Genomic DNA, 27,113 nt, shown 5'->3' on the forward strand with positions numbered 1-27,113 from the left:
AGCAGAACTTGCTTGGTCAGTGCTATCATCTATCACCTCTCAGGCAGGAAACTTGCTTCCATATTAGTCACTTTTCTTGGTCCTGTGTCAAAGTAGCCAAAAATAGCAACCTAAAGAGGGAAGGCTTTACTTTGGCTCATAGTCTGGGGAAGTTATGTCAGTGGGAGCAGGTGCTGCTGGTCACATGGAACCCACAGCAAAGCAGAGAGATGGACTCTGGTGCTCAGTTCTGGTTTAGTCCTGGAATGGTACCACACTTCAGGTGGGTTTTCCCACTTCCGTGAACAGGATCTGGAAATCCTTCACAGACAAGCCCAGGGACTTGTCCTCATGGAGACTCAATGTGCTGCCAAATCGACATTGTTACCCTCAAACTTCTAAGGACTCTTCTTGTGACGTGTGTCCATCTTTCTTTCCTGTGGGGGTAATCTCAGCTGTAAAAAAGGAAATGATATCTTCAGGGAGCTCCCTGCTTTCTTATTTGCTATTTCTCCATCCATTCCCTGCCCGGCTCAATATTAATGCATCTGATTTAACAAGATCTACCAGAACAGCATTTGTATGCTGGAAATATGCAGCATATTCTTATTCTTTCAGAAAAAAGACAAAGTGTCTATAGCCTGTGGTAGAGAATAAATGAAAGAAATTGAAAGTGTGATTGATGGATCTTCTTATTTCCTATTCTGTTTTACACAAGGCATGGAATAAGTTGAGGGACACTTTTTTGTGGTAAAGATGTAGCTTGACAAACTCAATCCCATCAACTCTCCCTTTCAAAAGTCGGAGTCACTGAAATTCCTTTGACGGAAAGAATGTTGTCGAAAGTTTCAACTCCATTCCCAGCGTGTCAGTGTGAAGGTTCAGCCTTAACATGGGCAACAAGTCAGGGAAATAATTTGAATGATTTCACCATCAAAGTCTCTTGAAATAGGACTCTCTCCTAGATGGTTATGTAAATTATACAAATTGAGTATATCTTTATAATAGCACATCTGGATAGGATACAGAACTCTGAGGTATGGTCCCAGTGTCCTGTTTTGGAGGAGAGAGGCTTCTGTGTCTCCTCTCTGGGATTTAGTCCTGAAGGATGTAGTTTTTCATACAGTTACAGTGGATGTGGTTCGTATATTTATTTTTAAGTTTTCTTAATGAATTTGATACATTTTAGGGAAAATGTGTGAATCTTCTGTCAATTACTGTGAATGCAATCCCTGCTTCAACGGTGGCTCCTGTCAGAGTGGCGTGGAATCATACTACTGCCATTGTCCGTTCGGTGAGTAGAATGTGTCCATTGTCATACCGATCTGGGGATGTGGCTTGGTCAGTAGAGAGCCCTTTAGATGGCTCAGTGGGTGCAGTTACTTTCTCTGCAAACCTGAGGTCTGAGTTCAATCTCTAGAACTGTGGTGGAGAGAGAGAGAACAGTGGACTCCCCAAGGTTGCCCTCTGATCTCCACATGCATGCTCTGTCATACATGTCCCCCTGCATCACATACACACAATAATAATAATTACTATTATAATGACAATAATGAAACGTAATTATGAAAAATCAATTTTACCAATGTCTCTGAGTCTCAGAAATTAAGAGACTTATCCAAAGTCAGAAAAATCTGGCAAAGGATTGCATCATGTCCATTCGACTGGAGAACAGGTGCTACTTGCAACCCACGGACATTGCTGGCATCGTGCCGATATTACAGGTTTTTAGGGTCTCATCCAAATGCCCACAAAGCAGTAAAATTCTGTTCATATGAAGACAACCATTGCCTCAGCTCTCCTATGAGGCCAGTTCTTTGAGATCCACAGTCAAGCTTCATGACTTAACTTGTGTTTTGGAATGAAAGAAAAATAAGTTGGAGTGGAAAGTGGAAAATAATTGTCAAATGACTGACCGAGTGTTTATGGTGTTGGAATTCCTCACCATTTCAAGGCAAGTATGCATATTCACAACAATTAATGCCAAATAGGAAGATAGTTTCCCATATGGTGCTGATATAAAACCCACTGTATACGGGGGTTCAGGGCACGTACCTTGGGACCCAATGTACCTTTCCTCACCCTGCAGACATCCCTGTGGAAGGGAAATAGCACTATAAATTACAGTAGACACAAGGCTGGAAGTCCAGGTCCCACCTAATTCCTTCCAAAGGCAAAACCCAAAAGCACTGTTGAAATGTAGACACTGTCAGCTGACCAGAGAAGCATTTAGAAAGAAAAACAAAGTAAAAAGCCTTGGAATTCATCATTCATCCAATACATTGTTCCAAGCTGCACAGACTGAATTAGAAGGAAAAGTAATTTGCCTTCTCAAATTGACTGTGGGTGACACACACAGAAAGAAACAGCAGAGGGAAATGCCTCAGACTAAGACCCAGGGGTGGTGAGACACAGGGTGGTGACACACGCACCCCAAACACTAGCTTCCTTAGGGTTTGAAGCTAGAAACAACTGTTCTATTCATAGTCTCATCAGCCAAAGATTTGTTCTTTAGATTTTGATACATTTTTATATTCATAGATATGTAGGTAGGTAGGTGTAGACAGATAAGTAGGTGATGGATATGTAGGTAGACAGATAAATGCTAGATAGATAGATAGATAGATAGATAGACAGACACATACATATATACATAGATGATAGACATATAGGTAGATAGATAATAGACTGATGATAGGTAGATAGATGATAGATACATAGATGGATAGATAGGTAAAGGATAGATAGCTTGATGGTAGATAAGTAGATAGATGATAAATACATAGACAGATGATAGAGATACATAGATAAATGGTAGATAGACAGATGATAGAGATGCATTGATAGATGATAGATAGATAGATAGATAGATAGATAGATAGATAGATAGATAGATGATACTTAGCTAATAGATAAATGATAAACAGATACATAGGTAAGTAGGTAGATAGAGAGATGATAGATAGATTGTATTTTAGGAAAACGAGCATGCCTCCAGCTTTACAAGATGACCTAGCCTGTGAGATTTCAGTTCCTAGAATTTTGATATTTTGTTATATGCAAAGGCTATGTGTGTGTAGTCACATAGTAGCCTGTACACTATCCTGTGTATTTGTGTATACCATGTATTATATATGTGCAAATATTATGTATAATTGCTAATTATTTTATGATTATAGAATACTCTTCTAATAAGAGATACTGGGGTACATATATTTAAAGTAGTTTTATAATTTCTCTTGATCTTTATCTGGCTTATTTCACACGGACATTTGGAAGACAAATTTTAAAGATTCATTAAATTTTATTTTTATATTTAAAAGACAAGAAATTCCTTTTTACAGAAATAGTAACAAACACTTGAGGAAAATTTATACACATATTTTCATATTTGAAAAAAAGTGTGAATATTTTCAGTACAATGTGAGAATAGTGTGAATGCAAATGTGAATCTCATCACTTGATATTCATTCACTTCACTTACATTCAAATTTTATCTTTTTATATATTAATTATAAATGCGACAAGACCCACAGAAACACACATTGTAAATAATTTATCTTTACTTTTTAACTTTCGCTTCAGTTACTCTTTGTTTGAAGAAATAATGTACAAAATTATTTCTAATTAATATATGAGCATTACTGCTTGTCTGTATAAGTAATATGTAATAGAAATACATAATACAAAAATAATGTATAGGAGATGTAAATTAATGACATATGAAGCCTATCTATACATTATATTACATATATACCATTCCTCTATTTTTTTCTTTTTTAACTTTGGTTTAAGATTTAAAGTAATAAATTGTACGTATTTCCTAGTTATTTTATCGACTTTTATCTCTGCCTGGATAGAAAATAACAAGATAATCTATGTAGATATTGCAAAATCTTCCAGGCTATTTTATCTCAAAGACTGGCTATAAAATGTGATGATACAGTGAACACAGTTAAGTAAGATCAGTGTATATGGTTTTAATGTTTTTCTCCACTTCCCGTGGTTCTGTGACCTTGGTTCAATTGTAAGTACTCTGTGATAGTGGCATTCATTCCTTTGAGCTGAACAGTTCCCAGACTCTAACTCAATGCATTTACAATAGATATAAAATCCAAACTAAAGAGTGAAACCTTTTCAAAGGTGAATATAAACCCTGACTGCTGCTATGGGTTACTTTCCAATCATCAGTCACATCTCCCAGTGTGTGGAAGAGAAGGCTTTTGCTTAGTATAGTGGCATCAATACAACTCACTTTCAAGTTAGAAAGAGACTGTGCAAACAAAGGGAAATACCAAAACAAAATGATTTCTATGAACTTCCTGTGACTCATCCCAAAGCAAGTTTAAAACTCAAAACAGGAGAGATGGCTCAGTGGTTAAGAGCACTGGCTGCTTTACCAGAGGACCTGGGTTCCATTCCTAGCACCTACCTACATGGCGACTCACAGCCATTTGTAATTCCACTTCCAGAGCATCCGATACCCTCTCCTGGCCTTGGTGGGTACCAGGCATAAAAATGGCGTACATACACAAAGGCAGGCAAAGATCCATTTGCATAAAATAAAACAACATGACTAACAAACTTAAAACAGTGACTTCTGTGCTGGAGGCAGCATATCGTTTCCTCATTTTGTAACCTTGGAAAATACCATTGAGTTGGGGACTGGATTTTTTAAGTCAAAACAAATGAGTCTACCTGTCTTCAATTGAATAAATATGATTTTTTTAAATCGTAATTCTGTATCGTGGCCTTCACAGTGATGAGTGCTTTTAATCCTAGCACTTAGGAGGCAAAGACAGGAGTATCTCTGTGAGTTCCAGGCCAGCCTGGGCTACACAGTGAAACCCTGCATCGATAAAATAAAGTAGAAAGAATAAAATTACATAATATTAGAAAAGTATTATTGTTGAACATTATAGCATTGTAAATTTTACAAACATCAGGAAACTAATTTTCGAAGTATTTTGGGAGAGAACTCTCTTCAAACATACTCCTTCCCATTGTCCTTAATTTTTAAAATGGAGTAACACTTAGGTAAATTCCTAACTCAGCAAACAACATTGGAATCTCATCTCTCTCATAACTGTTCTGTATCTTCTTTTTGCAATTCTGTGAGCAGGGCCTGCTTCCTGCCAAGCATGACCATGGAGCCTCCTCTAGTTACAAGACTGGCAACTTTGGGTAGGACTTGAGGAAGGGGCGGTGACAATAACATTTTGAAGTACATCATTCAATATTATAACTGAAAGATGTTGTTAAGAATAACTCAAGGAAACATAGTTAGACTTCAGTGTCTGTCTTTCTGTCCCCTGCAGGTGTCTTTGGGAAACACTGTGAACTGAACAGTTATGGATTTGAGGAACTATCATATATGGAATTTCCCAGCCTGGACCCCAACAACAATTATATTTATGTCAAGTTTGCAACTATCAAAAGTCATGCTTTATTGCTTTATAACTATGACAACCAGACGGGAGAACGGGCAGAGTTCCTAGCACTGGAAATTGCTGAAGAAAGACTTAGATTCTCATATAATCTGGGCAGTGGGACGTACAAACTGACCACTATGAAGAAGGTGTCGGATGGACAATTCCACACAGTGATTGCGCGGCGAGCAGGAATGGTGAGGTCTCCCTCTTCCCCAAGCCTCCATTCACTACTCTGCAGCAGCAGTCAGCCCTCCTGGGAAGCATGCATAGAGGTCCACATTAAAGGATAGGATGTGTGTTTATTGTGTAACAACTATGCTGTTGTCTCAAGAAAAAAGAAGGATAAGAAGTGAACAGCCTTATGCACTAGCAGCCCACACTTCTCAGAGGTTTGAAAGGCAACCTAGAACTATATTTAAAAGGACTACTCTCTGTCTGGGAGTTTCATTATCCTAACTGAAGAAACAATATAAAGACAAAGGGGGTTGAAACTGAGAAAAACTTAGTAAAAGACAATGTTTAGTATTTTTCACAATGTATTGAACCATTCTTTCTCGGTCTTCTATCTCATTATAAGACATAGCCACAGTTATCTGGTGATGCCTTCTACCTATGGCTGCAGGGAGAGCTGGATCATGCAGCAACTCTTGAGAAATACTAATGTGAAAAGAATATTTCTGTCATTATTAATTCGGTTACAGGGGGAAAATGTATCCTTACTTCGGAAAAAATTTTTAAAGCCCCTATTTGATTTTGAATCTCTTAAGTTCTACATTTCAAAACAAAATTGTTGGAAGCTGGAAAAATCACTAGCCTCTAGGCTTTAACCATCACATAGGCAGACTGGAGATGTCTCAATTTACACTCTTGCTGAGAGGAAAAGAAAGAATATATTTCCTAGAAAATGTAGTATTATGAGGTTGTGTCTATGATAAGTGTTTAAAGAATCCCAAAGATTAAATCACATGAATGACTAGGACTTTAAGATCTTCTTTGATTTTTATCCCCAAGCTTTTACCGAAAAGGAAAATACATTACAACCAGAACTGAAACCTAGTCAAGTACATGAGCACTGTATATTTTGTAAAAGGGTTTTGGGGTCTCTGACGTCAGTATTTTGCATAGTCGTTATGTAGAAGTGTGCTCCCAGAACCAGGTGGAGTGAGTCTATGAAATGCAGTGCCACTTTTGAGACCAGTGTTCCTTAGTTTTTGAGGTAACAGACCAAGGAGTAAACGAAGTGATGAATTAATATCTTGACATGTGATTGGAAGAGTACATTTTCCCCCAAAATGCTAACATTTATTATAGTTTACTTGAGAGGAAAGTGAGAAAAATATTCATGCAGCTCACAAGAGTTTGTAGAGATTTCAATAGCTGCTAGGTGTATTAAAAGCAAATAAAAAGTATGTTTTAATATTAGTGTTTTAATATTCAGTGGACAATAGTGATAAATGAACTGTATTAATAGTTTCTGAGATTGTGAGAGGTTTATGGCAAACTTTTTCAAATCTTGTCTTTAAAAAGCCATGTTTGTGAACAGCCCTCCAAACTCACAAGCGGTGCTGACAAAAAAGTTATTTGCATCCATCATGAATGTGGCCTCATTATAACACAGCGAACCTGGTATCTGCCCTGTTTACATACAAGTGAGATGTGTTGGTGAACTTGCTTCTGCCATTGTGGTGTTTCCACTGTTTTGGAAAATCGATCCCACATGCCACAGTCATGCATGGGAAGTACAAAGCAGTGCCACATTTGTACTTCCCTTACGTGGGTGTGCCACGGCATTAGAATCCACTTAGGAAGACCCCTTTCATTGTACCAGGAGAGGAACAATGTTCATTCTCCCTCTAACTGGGGCTATCTGTCCAGTGTTACACTACACTCGGAACCTCACACTCACAATGCTATTGACTAAAATATGAAAAGCTTTGGCATTTGGTGACTCTTACTGACAATCAGGGAGTGGTCATCTAGCTTCACTATGAAGAACAGAATAATGTGGAAATTCAGTCCTATCTCTAACAACAGTAGTCTCCTTGGCTGTTTCCCATAGGGAAGACCTTGGCCTTGATCCATTCATCGGACTTCTGAACACAATAGTTGGCGTTTTTTATTGATCAAGAGGTATATTCACACACCTGACTACACAGGAAGCTCTGCAGGGCTGTGATCGCTCGGCTTGCGTGGCAATGTCCGTCAGCTGTTTCTGAAACACTTGAGAAGTTTTGACAATACAGCCATGCATTCTGTTAACACAGGCGTGTGCTACTGTTATTTGAAATAATAATTCTTAACACTGATGAGGACACTTACCTGATGTTGTATGGTTTTACAAGGAGATGAGGGAGGGGAAACCATGATCAGAATAATTGCATGAAAATAATTATTTTCAATTATAAAGAAAAAATGTTTAAAACAAATTGCCACATATTATAGTATATATGATATACTTTCATAATCTTTTTGTTAATATGGCAGATAGAATAAGTCTTTTGAAAAAATTTTGAGAGATTTTTTTTTAGGATACTGGATAGTAGGATAGATATTTTTATTGAAATTATAATCTCACGGAGTTGAAGTTTTCCAGGAAGACTAAAGACTTCTTATTCTCTCTTGTATAAATGAGGCACAAGGAGCGGACAATTTCAAGGCAGCCTCATCCCTCTGAGGTGTAAAGATAATTAGAATTAGAGGTACCAAGGAGATCTGTGCCCATAACTTAATATGTGAAGCACATTATGGGATGTTAGGTATACATTAAATCAAGAAAAACATGGTAATAATAATTTCAATTATCTCCACATGAGAACAGCGCTGGTAGTGTCTCCTTGGGAGGCTGGTATCATCAGAAGGCACATGATGATGGTTCCCCTCTCTTGCTTACAGGCGGCTTCTTTAACTGTGGACTCCTGCTCTGAGAACCAAGAGCCAGGCTACTGTACTGTCAGCAATGTGGCGGTTTCAGATGACTGGTAAGTAAAATCATAGCTCCATTCCTGTCATGATTAAAATTATGATTTACAGGAACTTTAATTGTTCTCCACATGGAACGATCATATACTCCCTCAAAGAAATATTCATACTTTAAAGTAATTAGTGTTAGTGAAATATCATTTTAATGTTGGATTAAAAAGTCACAAAGTGCCGGGCGGTGGTGGTGCACGCCTTTAATCCCAGCACTCGGGAGGCAGAGGCAGGCGGATCTCTGCGAGTTCGAGGCCAGCCTGGGCTACAGAGTGAGTTCCAGGAAAGGCGCAAAGCTACACAGAGAAACCCTGTCTCGAAAAACCTAAAAAAAAAAAAAGTCACAAAGTGATAGAGTCGGAAATAAAACCTGTAGCCAGAACAGCTTCAATTTTCCTTCATGAAATGCTTTCATGTTTCTTGAGTTCTGTGAGAGCATAGGGCATGACCGCCACTCATTCAGGCACGTTCTCTTCTCGTTTGTGTGGTAATTAATGTGTGTTTTCTAATAGCACTTCAAGCTGAGTTGCGGCATTGGCCAATCAAAAGCAGAGGGATTTTGTCAGCAAAGAGAAATGGAGATGTACAGCGACCTCCCAACCCACCCACTGTTTTTATTCACACGATGCATGGCTTGCCGTGGCCTTAAAGGACCCCAGAACCTGTAGAAGGAACAGTCTTGGCTTCTGTGCATTTATTTGGTCTTTTCTAGAATGCTTATTTTTGCTAATGACATCGCCGTGTGCATCCAATTTGGATAGTTTAAAATAGAATGTTATAGCTTTACTGTCTTTGTAATATGAAGACTAAGCAACCATGGTAATACCTGCTTTGAGGCTGAGTGCTGACCTCGACACTCATTCTGGGAAAGCAAAGTCATTGATTGCAATGTCTTGTCTTGTTTTTTGAGATCTTTACCCTTTCATGTTCACGTAGGACCCTTGATGTTCAGCCAAACAGAGTCACTGTTGGAGGAATCAGGTCTCTAGAGCCAATCCTTCAGAGGAGGGGGCATGTGGAGAGCCATGACTTTGTGGGCTGTGTAATGGAGTTTGCTGTCAATGGACGACCCTTGGAGCCCAGTCAGGCTCTTGCAGCACAAGGAATCCTTGATCAGTAAGATTTTATTTTATTTATTTTTTTATCTATCTATTTACTTATTTATTTGTTTGTTTATTTATTTATTTGTTGTTTTTTTTCAAGACAGGGTTTCTCTGTGTAGCCCTGGTTGTTCAGGAACTCACTCTGTAGACCAAGATGGCCTCAAATTCACAGAGATGCTCCTGCCTCTGCCTCCCAAGTGCTGGGATTTAAAGGCGTGGGCCACAACACCCAGCAAGATTTTATTTTTTACCATTAAAAAATGCAAATGTAGCCGGGCGGTGGTGGCGCACGCCTTTAATCCCAGCACTCGGGAGGCAGAGGCAGGCGGATCTCTGTGAGTTCGAGGCCAGCCTGGGCTACCAAGTGAGTTCCAGGAAAAGGCGCAAAGCTACACAGAGAAACCCTGTCTCGAAAAACCAAAAAACCAAAAAAACAAAACAAAAAAAATGCAAATGTAGATACTGAGCATCCCGATCCTCCAGGTTGAGGTCTTACCTGACTGACAGAGCTGCGATGTGGCCTGAGCTGTAACTGGTCCACACCCTCTTTCTGGTCACGTTGTCCCTTTGTTTTCTATACCCAGTGTTCCTAGTTCACAGTAGGACTTTCCATTGCTGTTTCCTCAGCCTGGAATGATCTTACCTTGAGATCTCGGTACAAAAGCACCCCCTTACCCTCAATGTAGAGATACATAAACTCTCTAAGCTCACATACTCTTCAGTTTGTACAGAGGATCTCTGTCTAACATGCCACATATTTACTCTTTCCCTTTATTGTCTGTCATTCACACAGGAAAAGAAATCCTTCTCCATGAGTATGTGGGTTTATTTTATTCCCTTATGTCCATGCTTGGTATCATACCTGGTTTGTAATTGGGCAGTGAATAAACCATAATTATGAGCGTCTTTGTGGGGTACACCTGGACCTAAGTAAATATGTGGCTCTGGGCCATGAGAATAAGGGATTTCTGGAGCACTGTGGCCTTATGGAAGTTGTCACCTTTGTTGGTCATTGTATAAGATATTTTTATTTAGCCTTCTTTTCTGATGTGAGGAAGACTAGGTTACGAGATTTCTGCGTCATTATTTGCTGCAGGGTAGCTGGGGCAAGTCCCTCCCTATACTGCAAACCGGAGATTAAGCACGTTCAACAGTCTGTGTCTGCTTCAAGTCAAATTTCCTCCTTCCAGGTTGGTGCTTTACTGGTCTTCTCTGTGACTCTCTTCTAGGTGCCCTAGGCTAGAAGGCACATGCGCTCGCAACCCTTGCCAGCACGGTGGCACCTGTGTGGACTTCTGGTCATGGCAGCAGTGTCAGTGCATGGAGGGCCTGACTGGGAAGTACTGTGAGAAATGTAGGTCACCATCTTCACATTCATGCGATGCTGTCACAGCCCCAGAAAGCAGGAATATGTGCGCCTAAGCACATTACTGCATTTTGACTCTAACATGGCAAATCTTAAGTGTGCCAAATGGGGTGAAATACAACAGTTGTAAATTGACTTTTTAACCTGAAGAAGGGTAGCATTCTCTTAAAGAATTGGATCTTAATTAGTTTAACATTTAGAGGTTAGTTTCACCTTATAACTGTATCACTGGTTTTTTTATGTCATGTATTGGGTAGTTAGGAAATTTAAAATCAGCAACTGTACTCAGGTTGTAGATATGTTCACTGTTGGTGAATATTTCTCTGGTCAGATTTTTATGTTTGGCAGATAAAATTTGCAGTACCACCGAATAACACCCAGCTCCAAACATTGTGTCATAGTTAATATGTTAAAATAAAAACCACAGTTTATTTAAGTTGTTTTGGAGCAGTACTGTTCAGTCTGCTCATTAATTAACCCCCAGTTGCACAGTGATCAAGGCATCGGTGATATTCAAGCCATCAGTAAAGACTTGCTCTCTGACTGGAAGCTGTGTGTTCTAGTCTTCCTCGTGCCCTTGGGACCACCTTTATGAGAACTGCTTTATTTTGAAATGAATGATTACCTCTTAGTTCAACCACTAGCATCTGGTGACTTTTTAAGCAAATATTTGTGGCTACTGTAATAGGAAAATGAGGAGAAGTGAGCAATAACATTGGAATTTAATAGAATCCAAAAGATCTTAGAGGCAGACAATATGGAGGTATCTTAGTAGCTTGGCTATAATAGAAAAAGAAAAAATGAGTTGCCACACAGTATTTCTTTAATGACTGCACTGAGACTTCTTTTTGTAAATTTAAGCATAATTCTGCACATGCTATTCTGTTTATCTGTTTAGAATATAACACCCAGGGTAGAGTTACCCCTGATTCCATTTCCCCAGTTTCCCTTCCTGAGCTATGCTATTGGTTATGTTGACATAAATGTTGTACTTCTGGACTGGAAGTCTTTTAACAGGTCATGGCATCTGATGATGCACCATCCATGGTGATGGATCCAGGGAGAGCAAGTTACAACTAGTAGTCTTTGACTGGACACTTTTTTTGGGTACATATTTCTAAAAATCAGAGACTAGAGGGACTAAAGACTAAAGTTCCAAAGATTTCCAACTATAAAAACATATTTGCTTAATAATTTCAGGAATGCATTGAAATTGGTTCAAGTTTTGAGTTGTGCATTTTAGCACTTGGCTATGTCTTCTATGTCCAGGCTTTCTGTCCCATAGCAAGGAGATTGGATGACAAGTCCCCCAAGTGATTAATGATTGTCATCAAGGATTTTATGTTTCACAGATCCAAAAGGACTCAACCATTGGCAATACACTTACATAATTATTCACAAATGGAAATTATTTTCCCAGAGTAGGACTTCAGAAACTTGAACTTTTGTCATTTTTAATACCTTTTGCCACTCTGAAGAATTTCTCTAAAAATGCCTAGTGAAAGCCTTCAAATTTTCCCCTTTCTTCTTGGCTCTCAGCTGTTACTCCGGACACTGCTTTGTCACTAGAAGGCAAAGGACGCCTGGACTACCACATGAGTCAGAGTGAAAAGCGAGAATACTTGCTGACACAGAGTATACGGGATGCCATGTTGGAGCCTTTTGGTGTCAACAGTCTGGAAGTAAAATTCAGGACTCGAAGTGAGAATGGCATTTTAATCCATATCCAGGAAAGCAGCAATTATACCACGGTGAAGGTGAGAAAGGAGCCCTTGCTTACCCACCTGACAACTCCTACCTGCTCTGGGGCAGCAGTTCCTTCTCCCACAACTTCTGTCCTTTTCTTTCTAACTTTAGAGTTCTGACCAAAGCTAGGCAGTGATCTAATACCATCCACCCTCAATGTTCTCATGGCCTGGGCCAAAATAACAAAGATCTGAGAGGGCCAGTTTCTAAATACCTTTGTCTTGTTTTAGAGTAGAAGCCACTGCCAGCCAGGCCAGCACAGAAAATGTAGTCATGTCTGCTTTGCCTGATAAAAATCTGCATCACTTTGCTACTACTATAAGCAAAGTAAAGCATGAAAAGAATATGCCATGGTATGGGGAATTATTTTCACCAAGAATTATTTTAAACACAGATAATATAGGTTAAATGGTAAGATTAGCATACTTAGAAATGATTGGACTTTATTTTGAAATACACATTCTATTTATTACCTAGGTAAAATCCATAAAGTTAAAATTTTTTGGTATTTATTGTAAATAAAATTTCTTTTCATATCCCCAAATAAGTTTTAGTGGCCAGAGGAAGAAATGTATTTTCAATCCTATGGAGGGATATATTCTCAGTCCTATGGAGACTAGAAGAGGACATAGGGTAGCCTCCCTCTGCCTTGTTTCCTTTAGGCAGGATCTCTCTTTGCATCTGGAGCTCTCATGTCTGCTTTCCAGCACAGACTGACCAGTGTGCTTCTGGGATCTGCTTGACTCCTTTGCAGCTATTGACATGGGTGCTGGGATTTGCTTGACTCCTTTGCAGCTATTGCTGGGGATCCAAACTCAGATCCTCACATCATTACAGAAAGTAGTCTACCTAGTGAGCCATCCCCTTGCCCACTTCAAATAAAATAAAGAATTCAAAAATGTTTTTCAAAATTTGTATTCAATAAGAAGAGTGGATTTCTCTCTGGGCCTTTACTTCACTTTTCCTCGCTGTAGGCAGAAGTCAAAGCCAGTCATCCATTAGCCATGAGCCATTCTTTGCCTACCTCCTGTGACCTTCTGAGAGTCTGAAATGAGAACCACCTTCTTTCATAGACAGACATTAGCACCAATTCTCCAGCAGATCTTGTGTTTAGTTTCATCAACTGTTTCATAAGATCATTGTGTGTTTTATAATTCTATTGATATTATTTGTATTCATTTCAGTAAATTCTTAAGAAAACAAACCCATGATTACTGACCTATTTTTCCTATCAATATTTTGAAGCACACAGAACAGAATTAGCAATTACTTGATTTAATTCACAAATTATATTAAAATTAAAGTTGATGCTCATCTCTAAATTTGAGGTTTGGGTTTTCCAGGTTTCTCTGTGCAACTGACTCTCTGTGTTTTATCTTAGGTGTCTGTTTTCAGTAATGCACACAAAGACCGTTCCCTTTTCTGGTGATCCACTTGTATCTTCCTTAGCCCATCTGTTTCTACATGGGGATGATTTTTACCCCTTTGGTAATTTGACAGTGTTTGGAGATGATTTTTATTGGAGAGATGAGGGTGTTACTACCATGTAGTTGCTGGAGAACAGAGTTGAGCATCCTATAATACACACAGTACCCCTGGTAGAGAATCATGTGGTCAGAAATGTCAGTCAGTGCTGAATTTGAGACAGATCCCTGATTTCCTACAGTGACATCTTTAAATTTTCACTTTACCTTCATTACTTAAATATCCTGGTTACCCAATTAATATAACTTGTGAAACAGAGAACTCTTGAGGTGTTCAAATTTGCTGTTGATAATTTCCATTGAAAAGCAAATTAGAAGCAATCAAGGCATAAGTTACAGAGAGAGCTGTGACTTAAAGACAGTGGGTTCATCTGGCCAGAACACCATGCCCTGCTGAGAGGGGACCCTTGAGTGGCCTCTGCTCAGAGTTCCTCCATTCTGAAAGGCCACACTACAGTCTTTGCATGAGATTATCTGTTAAGCTGTCTCCAAGTCCCCATGCCATTTAAATGACATATGACACACTGCTATTTGCAGTCTCCTTCAGCCAAGAAATTCAGTCAACACACTACATGTCTGAAGAGTGAAATCTTCCACTGGAAAGCAGCTGAGTGATAGGATCTGTCTTTGTTCCTGGGAAGTTCAGCAGGATGGCAGCTTGCACCTCCACAACATGGTGCCACAGAACTAAAAGGAGAATTAGGCAAAATGACCAAAAATTAGCAGCCATGACATTTAGTGAGAAAACTGTGAGCAGCAGGTTTTCTAAAACAAGGACTTTGGCAGATGAAATAAGTAGAAAAGGAAAAAGCAGCCAGTAAAAAGAGCAAAACAGACTCAGAAAGTAGCCGTGATGGGCAGGAGGTGACTGGGTCTGCCAGTGTGGTTGAGGAAAGCTTGGACAGAATGTGCTCAGCTAGTGTCAGCTGCTGACCATCCAAGAACCCAGCTTTTGTTCCCTTTGGATAGCCTTCTTAGCATTTCTTTCTTAAACTCTCCATTTATTGAATTCCCCCTTCCTCCTTCCCTCCCTCTCCCTCCACCTCTCTCTCTCTCTCTCTCTCTCTCTCTCTCTCTCTCTCTCTCTCACACACACACACACACACACACACACACACACACACACACACACACACTAATGCCCATGATAAGGAAAATGAGCAAAGTTGTTGGGTGAAGGAGATCCTGGGTAATTTGAGTACATCAGAAGATAGTTAGAAGAATTGAGGGGAGAATACTAGAACAGCTCTGCTATGGTAATTTAATTTACATATGTATGCAGTGTGTGAGTGTGTATTGTATGCATATGGTGGGGGTGGGCATTCACTGGAGGCCACAGCAAGACACCGCTTGTCTTCTTCTACTCTTCACTGCCCTATTATCTTGAACTGGAAGCCTCACATATTGCTAAGCAGTCTAGCAAGAAAGCGCCCAAGATCTCTATCTCTGCCTTCAGAGCTGTGGTTACAGGGCACATGGCTGTACCCGGCTTTGATGTGGATGTTGGGAATTTGAACTCAGGGACTCATGCTTACAGAGGAAGCACTGAGCCAACTCCCAGCCTATGAAAAATATTTTAAATCTGGAAATATTCAATTAAAATATTACTATATGATTGCTATATGTAACTTTGTTACATGAATTTTCCACAAAGCACAAATGAACAGATTTTCAGTTTTTCTGGAAGTGTTTCTTGCATATAGACAGAGTCTGAGGTGAGTGACACACGAAACTGACCTCTGCTTTCCCTTCGGTCGCTCCGGACACTTCATCTCTGTGCCTGGATGGCAGTCCTATCTGGCAGCAGGAATGGGAATGTGCTCTCTGACCCATGGGCTCATCTTGCCTTACAAATTATTCATTTTCTGAAGGGTCAGCTCAAAATACTGGAAACTTGCAAGTTGGAAACTAGAGTGTCCTGTTACCCAGTGTTTTGCTGGGTGAACTAAAAGAAATCAAATTCCTTTAGATAAAGTGAAGAGACAGCTGTAGTGAAGTCTTGGCCAAATCTCCTTCTTACTTTATGGTATTCCAAATGGAATAATGAGCCCCATTTTTGTGTAAAAATCCAGAGTAGTGGTATATAAAGGTGAAGCTAATTTGTCATCTTTTTTTTCAAATACTCTGCCATTGGATCATCCCATTCACTTTTTGGCTTTGCATTTTCTTGTTTATCTTCTAACTCCTCTAGCCTTTTTACTAAACTTAGTGATTTAACATCCTTCTGTCGTTGAAATACAAATAATCACAATTAGTGTCAATTACTTAGGATACCTAGTTAATACAGTATTTCAGTTTTGTTCTGGAAAGTTATATGCCCCTCAAGTAGCTATTTATAAAATTAAAAACTGTTAGAATTAGTAAATAAACAATCTTGTTGCCTAAAATTACAGTGATGATATATGTAAATGTATTATAATACTACAGACCCCTCATCCATTCCAGCTCCTTTGAATTGGTCAATATTTTCAATGAATTATTTTTTTTGTTTAAGGACATCATGTTTTTAATGCATCTTTCAGATTAAGAATGGCAAAATGCACTTTACATCGGATGCAGGTGTTGCTGGAAAAGTGGAGAGAAGCATTCCTGAAGCATACGTTGCAGATGGCCACTGGCACACCTTCCGGATCTCAAAGAACGGAAGCACCACGATGCTGTCTGTAGACAGAATATACAGCAGAGACATTGTCCACCTCACACAAGACTTTGGTGGCCTTGAGGTGCTTACCATATCTCTGGGAGGAATCCCACCCAACCAAGCCCACCGAGACACTCAGACAGGTAAATGTCTCAGGAAAATCTGCTCCTCAGAATGTAGGTGTGTAGCACGAATCTTAAAAGTTCTTATTAATAAAATCAAACCTGGAGCCAGGTATTGGGGTGAATGCTGGAAGATCAGAGAAGCAGAAAAAGCCACAGCTAACCTCACCTGGCCAACTTCTCAGCTGATCCTGTTTCCTCAGACTGGAATCCTCTGAGTCCTCATCCAAATGGATCTCAGCTGAACTGTGCTGCTCAAAAGCCTAAAAGCTTAACCAGGCTCTAGTTCCTGGTTCTCACACCTTATATACCTTTCTGCTTTCTGCCATCACTTCCTGGGATTAAAGGCGTGAGTCACCATGCCTGGCTGTTTCCAGTGTGGCTTTAAACTCACAGAGATCCGGATGGACCTCTGCCTCCCAAGTGATAGGGTTAAAGGTGTGTATGCCACCATTTTCTGGTCTCTGTATCTAGTGGCTGTTCTGTTCTCTGACCCCAGATAAGTATATTAGGGTGTACAATATTTTGGGGAACACAATACCACCACATAGGTGGTTTGGGTGGCAAATAGGAGGAGGGGGCTAAAGCCCAATTTGTTTTATATAACCCTCTTCCACAGAGTAATTTTATCACAGTATAGTTTTTGCAGGAGCAGTTGGATTTCTGATATTAGTAATTATGAATCCTCTAATTAACATAACCGTCTTCAGAGAGATTGTGATTAGTGGCACTGTCACTTCCATTAACTGCTTTCAACTGTACTGCTGAGATCTGATTTAAGCATGGGCTCCTCTTGATGCTTGGCTTGTCCTCAAGGCCTTTGTCTGTTCAGTCAGTTCATCAAACCAGTCTCCCCAAGTGATGCAGGAGACAGGGGTAACCAATATCAATCAGGTCCTCACAGGATGTAGATGTTATCTTAGATCAGTGATACAAAGGAAAATGGAAACACTCATGAGTTCTTACATCAGCAGGAGGGTGAGAGTGCTGGAAAGTTTAATTGATGGGTAATGTTAACAAAGGAGGCCAAGGCCAGGGAACAGCTCATAGGCAGCTAGAGTAAGACAGATAGTGAAGCCGGAGAATAAAATAGGGTGCTCAGGTTGGAAAATGTGGATGCATTGATTCCACTTGCAGAACAATAAGGAGTAATTAAAATTTTAATTTTAAACATGCAGTAGTGTTAAAGATCTTTCAGGCTGGTTCTGAGGATGAACTGGGGGAGGGGTTCCAGGACTCAAGTGTTAGCGGCCAGTATCTGGAAGGCACTGCAGGAGAAGGTATTGTTTGCATTCTAATGGAATAGCCAAAGAGTGAAGTCAAAGTGGATGGACCTGACTTGTTCTGGGGACCATTTTCAGTAAAAATCAAGGAGAATTCTGAGTTTTCATCTTAAACAATAGCACCACCAAGAAAGAGAACTGCTGAGGAATAGAGAGGCAGTCTCAGGAAAGCATGAAGTTTGCTGTGGGACATATGGCTTTGAAGCACATTTGAAAGGACATTGAGTGGATGACCTGGACTCAGGGTAGACCCAGGAGAGGTGTCAGTACCAAGTAAGTGAAGTGTTGGTGGGAGTGAGATGGTATAGGAAGCCCCAGGTCTAGCCTTGAGTAACTCCAAACCAGGAGGGCTATAGAAAGAAGAGTGAGTCAGTATAAATGTGTGGAACTTTCAAAGAACACAAAATGTCACAAAGAGAAGGGCGAGCCACTAAGAGGAAAGGAAGTCAGAATCAGGGGACGCAGAATCAAGATGCAATATCCTAGGAAATTCTGGAAAAAGTAAATCACGCTGACAAATGTCACTTGGGTGGGAAGGCATGTCAAAATAGAGGAAAACACAAAATGTGTCACAGATGATATCATTAATGCATAAAAACTGAATTCTGGGTCATAAGTTCTTATTTGGTGGATGTTAGAGTATGCACAATCTATTTGGATTTTGTAAGAAATCAAGACAGTGTAGATTCTGCTGGTCTGTTAGTCAAAGTAAATCTTTGTGCCTTCAGATATATGCTTCCTGACATCAAATCCAATGTTCAAATTCAATGAAGGATCTCTTAATTGTTTCTATCATTACCACTCACTACTAACAAACCCCTCGGGATATTTTTGTCTTCTGTCTTCAGCATCCTGACCATTTACAATGTGGGTGCCACAGTCACCTCCCTCCATCCCAGATACCTCCCAAACACTGTAGTGGTCAGGGTTTTTCTTTTGATCTACAAGGGTTCATACCAGTATCTTTGGCAGGCATACAGTCTGTGATTGCACTCCGTGGTCTTGCAGTTGAAGCAACTGGCCTTTAGTTTGCTCTTTCCGTTGTTCATGAAATAAGTTTTATCTCTAAGTAACTCTTGGTCTGTGGCATGTAAGAATCAGACTGATGAATCATTAGATAGATAGATAGGTAGATAGATAGATAGATAGATAGATAGATAGATAGATAGATAGATAGATAGATAGATATCAAGACAATCCTGGTGCAGAGACCTTCCAAAACTTCCCAATTCTTCTCATGTGTCACATAACTCCATGGTTCTGGAGTTAATGTCAGAGGACATGCATTCCCATCTTTGAGGGAGCCTGGTTGGGGACCCTCCTGGGGGACTGTGGATCTTTTCTTCTTTAGATTCCATAACTTAGAGGTGAAATGGTTGATTTTCTGTAAAGCAGCTCTTGCTGTGTTTCCCCCACAGGTTTCAACGGCTGCATTGCCTCGGTGCTCTACGGTGGAGAGAGCCTCCCCTTCAGTGGCAAGCACAGTTTGGCCTCCATCTCTAAAACCAACCCTTCGGTGAAGATCGGCTGTCGGGGCCCCAACATCTGTGCCAGCAACCCCTGCTGGGGCGACCTTCTGTGCATCAACCAGTGGTATGCCTACAAATGTGTCCCTCCTGGTGACTGCGCATCCCACCCCTGCCAGAACGGAGGCAGCTGTGAGCCAGGCCTGCTCTCCGGCTACACATGCAGCTGCCCAGAGTCACATACAGGGAGGACCTGTGAGACGGTGGTGGCCTGCCTTGGTGTCCTCTGTCCTCAGGGGAAGGTGTGCAAGGCTGGAAGTCCCGGGGGACACGTGTGTGTCCAGACTCAGGGCCCAGATGAGCTCTCCTTACCTCTGTGGGCTGTGCCGGCCATCGTGGGCAGCTGTGCCACGGCCCTGGCATTGCTTGTCCTCAGCTTGATTCTATGCAACCAGTGCAGGGGAAAGACGCCCAAAAACCCCAAGGAGGAGAAAAAGCCAAAGGAGAAGAAGAAAAAGGGCAGTGAGAACGTGGCCTTTGACGACCCCGACAACATTCCACCCTATGGCGATGATCTGGCAGTCAGGAAACAACCTGAGGGTAATCCCAAGCCTGACATCATAGAGCGTGAGAACCCTTACCTAATCTTTGATGAGACTGACATCCCCCACAACTCAGAGACTATCCCTAGTGCCCCGCTGGCTTCTCCAGAGCAGGAGATTGAGCACTATGACATCGACAACGCCAGCAGCATCGCGCCGTCAGATGCAGACATCATCCAGCACTACAAACAATTCCGAAGCCACACGCCTAAGTTTTCCATCCAGCGGCACAGCCCTCTGGGCTTCGCCAGGCAGTCCCCCATGCCCCTGGGAGCAAGCAGTCTGACCTACCAGCCTTCTTCATATGGCCAGGCGTTAAGAACCAGCTCTCTCAGCCACTCGGCCTGCCCCACTCCCAACCCCCTGTCCAGGCACAGCCCAGCTCCTTTCTCCAAACCATCTGCTTTCTACAGAAACAGCCCTGCCCGGGAACTGCATCTTCCTCTGCGGGATGGGGGTACCCTGGAAATGCATGGGGACCCCTGCCAACCTGGCATGTTCAACTATGCCACCAGGCTGGGGAGGAGAAGCAAGAGCCCCCAGGCCATGGCATCCCACGGCTCGAGACCTGGGAGTCGCCTCAAGCAGCCCATAGCACAGATCCCACTAGAATCCTCTCCTCCTGTGGGACTCTCCATTGAGGAGGTAGAGAGGCTCAACACCCCTCGCCCTAGAAACCCCAGCATCTGTAGTGCAGACCATGGGCGGTCCTCTTCCGAGGAAGACTGCAGAAGGCCCCTGTCCAGAACCAGGAACCCGGCAGATGGCATCCCTGCCCCAGAATCCTCTTCTGACAGTGACTCCCATGACTCCTTCACGTGCTCAGAAATGGAATACGATAGGGAGAAGCCCATGGTCTACACCTCCAGGATGCCCAAGTTGTCTCAAGTCAACGAATCCGATGCAGATGATGAAGATAATTATGGGGCCAGACTGAAACCCAGAAGGTACCATGGACGCAGGGCTGAGGGGGGACCGGTGGGCACCCCTGCAGCAGGATCTGGGGCTGCAGACAGCACCCTGAAGCTGGGGCAGCAGGCAGGCAACTTCAACTGGGATAACCTTTTGAACTGGGGCCCGGGCTTTGGCCACTATGTGGACGTCTTTAAAGATTTGGCCTCTCTCCCGGAAAAAGCAGCCGGTAATGAAGAAGCTAAAAGCGGGGCAGCTAAAACAGCCCCCAAAGATGGGGAGGCCGAACAGTACGTGTAAAGTGTATGTGTGGGCAAGAAATACTCAAAGCAATATGTGGCTGCCCACTTACGTGGGTCACCTTTGTAAAACAGGCCAGTATAGACCGGTGGCCGCGGGACGCGTTTAAAATTAACCACAAAGCTGCTCACATAAACTCCAAACGACTCTTTAATTTAAATGTGCTTGGTGGAACGGTCCTCCTGCATGCATTGTGTTTTGTGATGAGTTTGGGGGGCATGCAACATTGGGGAGTTTTGCTTTGTGTTTGGTTTGTGGTTTTTACAGTTAATACCATTACAGTTGCAGACAGGAGCTTGTGCTTTCACAGTGGGGTGTGCTTGTTTCCATTGTAGTGTTACGATTGTGTTTTACATTGCAAGATCGCTTAAGCTGAACCACTCCATGCAAAGTGCAGGAAGGAGGAACACTTCCCATCCTGGGATGAAGGACTTCACACTGACACTCTTCAGACATATAGGTTCTTAGGTGACGTTGCTCAGACATGCTAAGGGCTTGTTTCACACGACGGTGGGTACTAAGATTAAGTCATTTGTTCAGCACTTTAAAGCTTGCTTAGAAATGGTCTTGACACTCTGTGTCTCTGTGCGAACAGCCATGGTCTCCTGACTTACCTCAGGCTTCCACAAGGAACAAGATGACCGCATACTGTCCCCAGAACACTGTCACCTTTCTCTTCCGGAATAACGTTCTCAGCGCACTTCTAAGAGACATTTTTTAAAAAAGTTATTTATTGAAAAAAAAGTTCTATGCTTTTAACATGTAACAAATTGACCTAAGCAGGCCCTAATTGGTTTTCCTTTCTAGCCATTCAACATTTACCCCAAGTACCCAGTTTTATAATTTATATAAAGTCAGATTGCAACGTTTCTTACTTTCTGTCCTTTTCTAGGTCATTTTTTAATACTGTGTAAAACTTTTTTTTTTTTACACCTGAGCTATGTTTTTGATACTGATATTTTCCTATGCCGGAAACTTTTCTTGCTTTCAGGGAAGGTAAGAAACTGCGTTTTTTACATTTGTTACTTATGTAACATTCATATTTTCACAGTTTGATATCTGTAACATACTGTATGCTTTCTACCTGTAAATGCCAACAATAGAATTAAAATATTTATTTAAAATACTGTGTCCTAGGGTGAATATCAGTTTCTACCTTTCTCTGTTCTCATATGGGCAATTGAGAATATTCTCTTTTTGTTAGCAAGGCATATAGCAAGATGAACTTCCACGGACCACAACACTTACTATGGATAACAGCCAGCAAAGACATCTAAAAGCCACCCAGTGCATTCCCGATTACAGTGTCCTGGGACTTCCTTTCAGTGTGCTGAGTTTAGACTAGCTGAGTCCAGGAAGACCAATGTTGTTAGGGGCCCTGTTTAAGCACATTTACTATTTAGAAGTTCCCAGTAGAATCTGTTCTATGAGAGACAACTCCAGATGGGACTTATGGCTGTAGAAGCAGCCATGAATTAAAGCCAATTGTGAAAGATCTCTAGCCCTGGTTTTCTTCAAGTGTTTAGCTCCATATTTTTGTTTTGTTTTGTTTTGTAAATCCAAGGCAAGTAAGAAAAATGGCCTCCTACATGTATCCATCTCTAAGTTACTGTCCACTCTCATGTGACATGTCTATACAGTGTGCATGCTATTATTGTCAAGGCTAAGTTCTGTTTTCCAGAATTAAGAAAGCAAAGTGACTCCAAAGAGAGTGGCCCCCAACAGGACCTATTTGTTTATAAAGAGCCACAGGACATTTTTAAATGACCTTGTTCCACATCCCAGAACATTTTAGAATTAAATATATTCCTCAAACCTTGTATTTGTTGAGAGGATTCTTTAACACCAGCCATCAGCACACAGCTGATTGATTTTATAATATAAAAGAAATCTTAAATTAAAACAGCCAAATTGCAATATATCCTGAATTTCTTTCTGGCATTTAAAAAAATTTTGGATTGTTGTTTTTGTTTCAGGATAAGATGTAAAATGTGGATTACAATCTAAATCATGACAGTCATTTAATGTGATTTAAATCATAGTATCAAATGCTGATCTGATTTTGTCTTCTTGGGTCACCTGTGATGGACCATACTGTCTTAGCATTTCCCTGTGCATCTTAGCGTTTCAAGTTTATTCACCCAACATGGGGATGTGTTCATTACTTTGTATAACTCAGAACAGAGAGCTGTCTTCCCTTTGAGGAAATTCTGAAGCATCTCTGAGTCCTCGAGGAAACAAACTCCAATTCAGAACAGAGCTGAAAGTAAACCAGCAAAGAAGATCACCACTAAGGGTTAAGGGCAGAGAGCTGGGCATGAAGAATCCTCGGGATTTCAAAGTCTTCTGCCCTCTCAACTGATCCTAACTAACTTAGGGCAAGTGGCACTCTCATAAGGAAATTCCCAGTATTTTCTCCTCTTAGCTCTTCCCCTCTGAAGCAAGGGCAAGGTTTATTGCAAGGAAAATCAGATCTGTGTATAGTGAAGTCTCACAGAGAATCTAAATCAATACTCAGCTTTCCAAAGTCACGAGGTGGCAAGAATATACTGTCTGGGGGATATGATGGGAAATTTGACAAGGTAACAATCTCAACAAAATGAGTGGCTGATCTTCACTTGAATGTTTGCACACACGATCACAACCTTGAGTTTTAGATAAACTATGAACAGCTCGCTGGGTTTCCTGGAGTATGGCCGCTCCATTAACTCTCTTGTGTCTCTAAGCTAAGTATTTCGATTTACTTTCAAGATGAACCTTAACCCTTCCAGGGGGGAGGAGGGAGGGAATGGGGGAAGAGAGGTGAGAGGTTTGTACTACCAGCCAGGAGCAGAGCTAGTTACCAGGTCTTTAGGCCACAGGCAAAACACAGAGCTCACAGGACTCTGTCCTGAGGAGAAGATCCCTGTGGCTTTCAAGGTTGTTTCTAGAATTTCCTAAGTTAGCTGATTCATCGATAGCTCATTAAGATAAATTAAGACCATTTTTTTTTAAAGGAGAATGAGAAGAGCCTGGAGCACATTTCTCCCCAGCTACATGTTGTTAAGGAAATGCTTACGAACAAGGCTAATGGGAAACAGAATCCTCACACTATTGAAAGTCATGGACTTCATAAATACTTTATTTATAAGAAAAAAAATACATCACAAAGCAACTTTATTCCCTCCAGACATTCCATCTAAGAACAAATCACTGACATCACAGGCAGACATGCATTTTATTTTACTTGAATTTAACATTCTGGCCGAATAAATCAGTGAGAAGTTAGAATGCTTTTTTTTTTTTTTTTAACATTTTTGAATCAGTTCAGCAGAACAGGGTTTTCTTTCACGTTTTATTTTGGGGTCCCAATTTTTAAAGGAATAGTATTTCAAATGGCTGAAAAGGCTTTTCCATGGGAGAAGTGAAATCAGGAATGATGTGTGTTCTAGCCCTTAACTGGGCCTCTCAGTGAGTAGCCTCTTGGTGTGAAGCAAGGTTCTGCTGTGAGTGGTCACTTGGTGTGCAGGGAATGACCGTGGAACACCAGTCACATGGTTGGGCACAGTCCATTTGTCCAAGAAGAGCAGCAAAGTATTTGTATAAGAGAAGCAGCAAGGTATATGTTCAGCAGATTTCTTCGTGTTCAGTGAGGAGAAAGACATTCTATTCCAGTGATTCTGGAACAAACAAGTCAGTATCAGCAACTCCTTCCTTACCATCATACATACGGTATCTGTATGAAAGGCAGTCCAGACAGGCAAAGCTATGGAAGGATTTCACAGCATGGGTGTTCATCCACTCTGCTTTTATGGCCAACTGAGGCTCAGAAGACGAACCAGACAGGTACAGCTGTGAGGAATTCCTCTGGTGACTATGACTCTTCTCTACTGTCCCTTTGAGCATCCTAAACGTCAAGGAAAACCAGCCGAACAAGAATTATCTCCAGAGAGCTGATGGCAAAGGTGTCCATTTTGTTGTCATCAAGGCTTGTGTGTGTGCACAACACCCAGATGAGCAACTCGGAGAAGATTTCATGTTAGAAATTGAGTTTTATATTTAAGAATTGATCAGTTGTAACAAAAATACTTTTCAAAGTGAATAAAACAGATGCATTATCAGGGAAAGAAGAACCCCAAAGCCATGGTTACTAATCTCTACTCCAGCTCAAGACAATGAAGAACCTTGTCAGAACCTTCTTAGGTTTTACTCTGTGATTGGCCTTTGAGACTACATCTTGATATGTAGCTCAGGCTGCCCTTGTACTCATAATCCTCCTGCCTCAGCATACAAAGAGTTGGGGTCACAGGTTACTACCACCACATGCAGTCTTCAAATAGCATCTTAATTAATCTTTATTCATTTGAAATGAGCATAGGTAACTCCATATCTGCATCAGTAACACAGTTGTTTTTTTTTTTTTTCTCAAAGTATGCTGAAGCATCTGTGGGATCCAAGTGGAGTGTGGGGAAATGAGATTAAAATCGAAGGACATATTTTGGTCATTAACTGTGACCAAACTCTTGGGGAAGTCTTTTCATGCACTGTACAACATGCAAATAATGAGTCCATAGTTATAATTAACGAACAGTTCTGAAAATACATAATTGTTATCAACACAGATAAAGAACACTTGCATTTAGTAAAGGAATGTGTTAAATTAATGCCAGACCTTTCAACTCTTCATAAGACATGTGATATGTCTGAAGTAGATTTCCTAGCATCCATCTGTGAGGGAGTCTCCTTGTCTGAAGGAATAGCCATGGAATTTACAAAACTATCCTCCCTAAAGGCAGAGCTTTCAGGTGACCCATTCAGATGTAATTTTATTAGTTTATGAATCTGTTTTCTGAGCTCCCGAGTCAGGTTATGAGGCACAATCTCAGTATTGTATTCTAGTGAGAAGCTGGAATGGTGATCTCCATGCTGTTCTAGCCCAAATAAAATAACCGACTACGGACAAAGTTCCCTGGCAATGTCATTGATTCCTAATTTCAAACTGAAACCACATTTCATGTGTTGCTGATGTTGATCAAAATAAGATTCCATTTTGCCTCAGCCGTCTTCATGCTCAAGTCATCCTTTTCATCTTCTGTCTGCCAGTCCTGGCCTAAAATGTGCCTTAGCAGTTGTTGTTTGACTGAATTCGAAAAACGAAATGTTCCAGGGAAATGTTTCTTTTGAGAAGTGGTATAATGAGAGCTTTTGATCTACTGCAAAAATGTGTTCATTATTTTACAACTGCTAATCCAAGGGATGAGAAACATGGCTAGCTACTGAGTCTGAGGTGATGCCACGCAAAGTCAGGTCATATGGTTGGTTTATCATAAGATCCTGGTAAGCTGTAGGAATAGCTTGAAAAGAAAGTAAAAGGTTTGTTCTCTGTTGCTTTGGCAAACCATCCTTGAGAATCTTGAATTGATGGGCAGCACAAAGTAGGCTAAATGGTTTAATGCACAAAGGAGAGAAGACACAAAGCTTGGTGGGGCGGCAAGGAATGGATCTCAGAGGAGCTGGGGGAGGGGTGAACATGATGAAATACTGTGTATGGAATTCTACAAGAACTAATAAAAGAGAAAGAAACGTGAATTGACAATCACAGTCATCACTTGACAAGGCCCTTTGGATCCTCCATGTAATCCAGGCACCAAGATCAAAATGACATCTACTGCAGAGTGCTGGAACGATGTGGGAGAGAACTGAAACCACACACTTCGCTTCTTGAAGC

At 41.0% G+C, this 27,113-nt stretch overlaps 1 protein-coding gene across 1 annotated transcript in view; it reads left to right on the forward strand.

Moving 5' to 3' along the window:
• Fat4 (FAT atypical cadherin 4) overlaps nucleotides 1–22,533 on the forward strand; it is a 140,729-nt gene extending 118,196 nt beyond the window's left edge. The window contains exons 10-17 of the mRNA XM_052730403.1: nucleotides 1,169–1,273; nucleotides 5,298–5,605; nucleotides 8,304–8,389; nucleotides 9,318–9,497; nucleotides 10,714–10,838; nucleotides 12,390–12,607; nucleotides 16,603–16,864; nucleotides 19,545–22,533. Coding sequence (XP_052586363.1) covers nucleotides 1,169–1,273; nucleotides 5,298–5,605; nucleotides 8,304–8,389; nucleotides 9,318–9,497; nucleotides 10,714–10,838; nucleotides 12,390–12,607; nucleotides 16,603–16,864; nucleotides 19,545–21,406 — 3,146 coding nt within the window. The 3' untranslated portion in view covers nucleotides 21,407–22,533. The remainder of the gene's footprint in view (nucleotides 1–1,168; nucleotides 1,274–5,297; nucleotides 5,606–8,303; nucleotides 8,390–9,317; nucleotides 9,498–10,713; nucleotides 10,839–12,389; nucleotides 12,608–16,602; nucleotides 16,865–19,544) is intronic.
• Nucleotides 22,534–27,113: the final 4,580 nt, after the last annotated feature.

The sequence above is a fragment of the Peromyscus californicus genome, unplaced genomic scaffold, assembly GCF_007827085.1.
Source record: "Peromyscus californicus insignis strain IS unplaced genomic scaffold, ASM782708v3 Scaffold_9__1_contigs__length_137607984, whole genome shotgun sequence".
Classification (NCBI taxonomy): Eukaryota; Metazoa; Chordata; class Mammalia; order Rodentia; family Cricetidae; genus Peromyscus; species Peromyscus californicus.